General features: G+C 45.1%; 1 protein-coding gene across 2 annotated transcripts; it reads left to right on the top strand.

Moving 5' to 3' along the window:
• Positions 1-377: 377 nt before the first annotated feature.
• Positions 378-4,880, top strand: LOC116996653. Of its 2 annotated transcripts, XM_033060529.1 has the most exons (7): positions 378-432; positions 734-946; positions 1,758-1,817; positions 2,415-2,546; positions 3,340-3,486; positions 4,327-4,387; positions 4,557-4,880. In XM_033060529.1, the coding sequence occupies exons 2-7, from the start codon at positions 782-784 to the stop codon at positions 4,652-4,654; spliced, it is 663 nt and encodes a 220-aa protein (XP_032916420.1). In that variant the 5' UTR covers positions 378-432; positions 734-781; the 3' UTR covers positions 4,655-4,880. The 2 variants fall into 2 exon arrangements, with proteins under 2 accessions (XP_032916420.1, XP_032916421.1); XM_033060530.1 differs by lacking the exons at positions 378-432; positions 4,327-4,387 and having other exon boundaries at positions 442-946.
• Positions 4,881-5,340: the final 460 nt, after the last annotated feature.

Here is a 5,340-nt window from a genome sequence, read left to right as displayed (position 1 = left end):
TTGATGTTATGAATGAGGTTTTTATAGTGTGTTTGGGCGTATGTGCAAGGAAGCAAGAAAAGCGTTTCTGGGGAAAAACAGACTTGACAAACATTTGTAATAAGTGAATTTTAAAGATTGCTTTAATTGCGCTATGAAGGCAATGCAAAAATAAAATATTCAACAGAAAAAAAAAACAAAAAACAATTGTCTCTTCTTGTTTTTGGGCATCCTCTGACTTGTGTCCTGGGTGAGCACAGTGTGTCAAAAAAAAAAAAAAAAGGAAAAAAAAAAAAAAAAAGAGAGAGGAAAGAGGCTTAATTGCGGTGGAGAAGGGCTGGGTGGAATTCCCGGTCCCGGCAGTGCCGGGGCGGGGCGGAGCAGCCGAGTCCCGCCTGGATCGGTGCGGCTGTGCCGGGACACGGAGCCGGAGCTGCCCCGGGGCCGCTGCAGGTGAGGGCGCGGCGTGCCCGGAGGGGATCGGAACGGGAACACGGGAGCACAGGGAACACAGGGAGAGGAGCTGGAGCCGCCCCTGCGAGGGCGTGCCGTGACCGGCAGCAGCGCCGGGAATACCGGGCTGGCAGCCCCAAGGGAGCGGTGCCTTCCCGGAGAGGTGCGGCTGAGCTTCCGCATGGAGAGAGCCTGGGCACGGCGCTGGGATTCCCGAAATCCCGCTTCGCTTGGAGCCTGGAGTGAGCTCTGCGCTCCTGCTCCCTTCCTTGCCATGCCGTCCCTTCTCTCTCCTGCCTAGGAAGAGCCGTCCTGCCCAGCCTGGCAGTGTCCGTGCCCACGGAGCGGAATGGATCGGTACCGATATTTCATCTTTAACCAGAGGAACATGGTCGTGCTGGGGATGTTCCAGATCGCCTTCAGCGCCGTCTGTGTCACCTGCGGCTTCATCGATGCCATTTTCAGAACAGAGTCTCAGCTGGGCAAAACCAGAGCTCCCATTTGGGCTGGCATGGTAAACTTGTACTTTATTTTCTGTGTTTTGTTTTGCAGTGTTTTTGTTGATTTTTTTCCCCCCACTGATACCTGTTATTGGGGGTGGGAGGGAAGCCAGGATTTCTTGCCAGCTCTTCCCTTGCTTTATGCTTTTTTGGTTAATAAAAGTTTCCTTATCATGAAATAGGCAGAAGAGTGCAAGCAGACTTTCCTCTGATGGAACAAAATTAAATACATTTCTGCTGGACAGTGTAGAAAATGAGGCACAGTGACAATTAATGGGGTTTTTTGCATAGATTAGGAGGGGAGCACCTCATCCTCTGTTCAGGTAGATAATGTGGGTGATGATCTCTGTCCCACGGCACAGTATCCCTAATTTTGGTGCTGCAGTGAGGAGCGGCAGGAGGAGTCCCTGCTCCCTGGCACTCAGCACCCTGACTGACCCTGCAGGGAAATGACACTCAGGAGCTCTCTCCAGTGCAGGGGCTGCTTTCATTAGGATCTTTCTTTCCCTTACTTGGGAAAGCAACACGCATTTTTAGCACCTTAAATCAGATTTATTCAATCAGTTCCATTATTTTTTCAACCATAAAGCTCTGGTCAGTGATAGCAAGGCTGTAGCAGGTGGGTAAGGTGCACATCACCCATGTCCTGCCCCCAGGAGATACCACAAGGAAAACAGAAGGAATGAGCAATTCTTCCTATTTCTGATGCAGCAGTTGCTCTGATCCAAGCCTTGAAAACACGGGGTTTTCATTACTCTGTAGCAGTTTTATCTCCTGAATCTGATACTCGTTTCCCAAGCTGCCAACTCCTTTTGTGCTCTGCAGGTGATGGGAGTCCCAGGCGTCCTGGCTTTGTTCTCCTCGCAGAGGAAGAATCCAGTTCTCGTAAGCTAGAGGGGCAGATGGATGTTTGTGTGGATGGGGCAGGGGCAAAATGTTGGGGCTATCAAAAACAGTTTGAGGAGAGAATGAGCTGACTGGTCCTTTGAGTTATCATCACAGAACTGCTGTGTTCATGAGCAAGAGCAGGATGCAGTGTTAATTTGCTTTCTGCTGCAGCAGACAGGCACTGGGCCTAATAAAAAGTAAAAATCTGTAAAGACACTTCATTTCAATGCTTTCATTTTGGTGGTTAAGCACTGTGTACACTAAAATATGAAATGAGTTAAGAGGTTTGCATTTCCTAGACAGGTTTCTCCAGCCATGTGAACTCCAAGGGAGGATTTTGTATGTAAATAAGAGCTCTCTAAGACAAAGTCTTTAGGTGGCACCTCTGATTAATATTAGGACCCAGCTGTATCCCAGAAACTCAGTATTATGAAAACCTCTACTTCTCTGTGCCTGGCTTCTAAGTGATTGTTGCTTCTGGGGATGTTGTAGTTAGGGTTGGTCAAAGGCTGCCTGTACTGCTTGTATTTGTTAAAGGACAGCTTTAATTCCTGCTCCCCTTCTTTTTCTCACTGAAATTCTCTGTCTGTCTAGGTGAATGTACTGATAGCTGCTTCCATCATCTCTTGTGTTGCCATCCTGATTGTAATAGTTTACAGCTCCTTCACACTGAGCTATGGTGAAGAGGAGGAGCTGAGTCCTGTCCCAGTCCATGTTATCCACACTGTAAGTGTTGATATAAGTGTTGATATAATGATCATTAGTGGGGAACATGACACCCTTAATCTGCAGACAGTGCCAGATGTGGCTTACAAACAGAACCAGACTTCAGGAGGGGTGACACTAGGTCGGGTTGGCTGCTTTTGCTTCTTAGTGCAAAAAATACTGGTGCTGCTGAGGGAAAGGTGCTGAGAGCATCCCTGGCCTGGCTTGAGACAGTGGTTGCAGGGCTCAAATCTTTCCAGCAAGCAGCTCAGGTGATGAAGTTAGAGCAGTCACAGGTTAATCCTGGTGTTATTTCAAGTGTATCCTCCACAGTAAAGCTGGAGAGAAGGAATGAAGCCCTTTTGTATCTCCAATCTACCAGCAATGCTTGCTGTGGGGGTGAAGGCAGCCCAGATAGATGAGGCTGATCATTAGTTTATTGAGGAAAAAATCAAAATGTCAGGCTGCTGTAAAGTGCAGTGGAGCATGACAATGTTTCCAATATTCAGTGTGAAGAAGAGCAGCCATTCCTTGGGTTTTCACTCATTTCAAATAGCTTTATTTCAAATAGCTTTATTTCAAACCCAGTGCCACTGCACAGCTTCTCACAATTAGTCAGCACTGCTTGCCCTTGTTTGAGGTTCACACTTGGTTTGTGTGTCAGAATAACACTGAAATACTGTTTTTAAATAACCCTGACTACGAATCAATCTCCTCTCATGCAACCACAGCATCCCCGCAGTCACTAGATTATTTTTTGCTGGGGAGTGTCACTTTTCTCACATGGCTTTACCATTTCCTTTTCTGTTTGCAGAGGTTCATCCTCAGTAGAGTTGTCAAGGGTGCCAACATAGCCATGCTGGCTGCATCCAGCTGCAGTGCCTTCTTTGTGCTGGCCATGGCTTACTTGGGGTGCCGGAGCCTTCCTCGCTGCTCCTGCTATGACAGTGTCACTGGGATGGTGAGTCAGGAGCCAGGGCTCAGCTTTATTTCTACTGACTGTGGCTGGGAGGGGAAGAAACCAGGGAGAGGGTGTGCTTTTCTCCTACAAACCTAGTCTCAGCTCCTACCTAATGATGCAGGGCTAGTTCTAAGAAATTGTGGGATATTAGAAGTGTTTTGTATTTCTTATATTTTTTCCTTTTGCTGTCTCCCTCTTGTTTAGACTCTCATGTAAGATCTAATATAAATTATCTCTGTTTTCCAAACTATTTGTGCTGAAGCTGCTGTGGCCCCATTTCCCATAAATTCCTGCTACCCTCAAAAACTGTTCCTCTCATCTTTAAACCAACAGTTGCTTCTGGTGCAGCATTACAAAGATTTACACACTGGGACTCCAAATTCAGTAATAAAAGTATCTCCTGTGCTGTGTGTGAAGTGTGGGGTGCTGACATTTGTCATTTACTCCTCATTCATAAGGACTCTGCCTCAAGTAATGGCATCTCTGCTAAGTGAGCTCAGTAAATAAATCAATACCAACTACTTCTCTGTAGGGCAATTCTGATGCTGTGTTATTGAGCAGATAAATAAATACCAACTACTTCTCTTGCTAGGGCAGTTCTGATGCTGTGTTATTAAACCTGCACATCCAACCATTTGGTTTGGAAAGGAATTAAAGGGTGCAGGCCACAAAAGACTAAAGACACCGAGTGGGTAACATGAGGCTGCTTTAAACTTTTTAAACTTTCAAACTAAAATGTGTTAGGAGGAGTGGACTGCACAGACTTCTAAAATAAGTTCAGGTGCTTCTTCTTGAATAAATTTCCAGGTGAGGTATTTGATGGTGCTGTTTTTTCCATAGGAATGGTTGCAACCTAGTGAGGACCAAAATCAGGCTGTGGAAATGGTTTGTGCTGTACAAAGTGAGTAACTTTTGCCTCCACGTATCTGGATGTTCACCAGGGATGAGGAAGGAACATTCTCAATGAGGTTTACATCCCAGGCCAAAATCCTGATAACCAAAAGGAACTCAGGATTTTGTGCAAATGTCTGTATTGTGTTTAATGGTTTTCTCTTTCATTTCTCATACAGGCCCTGGGGGCAGAATTTTCACAGATCGGTTTCCAGCCCAGGATGTAGAAGCAGAAGAAGACACAGCCAAACCTCCACCATATATCAGAATGACTTGAAAAAGTGGCCAAACATTTTGTTCAAATGTGGCAAAAGAGATGCAAGGACTTCTTACTCTTTAAAGGTGATGATGCTCTATTCTTTTGAAAACACACACACAGAGTGAATGCCCAGCACTGAGCAGAGATCACAGTGCAGAAGGAAAGATCTGCAGGTGATTTTGAACTTTGTACAGTGAAAATACCTCATTGCCTCTGGAAAGTGAAAGCATTTTTTCCTCTGGCTTTTGTACTTAAATCATGTCTTATATCACTAGAATTCATCATGCTTAGCCATTTAATTATTAAATAAAATTCCTTTTTCTTCAAATGCTGTCTCAATTTCTCCCTCTCACTGCATGAATTATTTGGCTGATAGTGAAGGATGCACTTCATCCTTGAGCTTCAGAGTGTTTTCCTTCTCTTCTTGGTAGGAATGGGGGCAAGTAAAGTTTTGGTATGAAACCTTAATAATGCCATTCAGATACCTCTGTCAAAACGTGGCTTCTGTGGGCTGTACATGTGTCAGTACAATTAGTTTTAGCACTGAAGTGTAACTACAGAGTGTGGCAGGAACTGGAGCTTCAGTAGCTCCTCTTATGAAGTAACTTGAATATTCTGAATTCAGTTCAAGTTTTCCTATTTCTACCTTGTAGATTGAAGTTTAAAAGAAATCCTAATTTTAGGGCCTGTTTTGCTAGAATTTA

Source organism: Catharus ustulatus, chromosome 5 (assembly GCF_009819885.2).
Source record: "Catharus ustulatus isolate bCatUst1 chromosome 5, bCatUst1.pri.v2, whole genome shotgun sequence".
NCBI lineage: Eukaryota > Metazoa > Chordata > Aves > Passeriformes > Turdidae > Catharus > Catharus ustulatus.
This window is presented reverse-complemented; position numbering and strand designations above follow the sequence as displayed.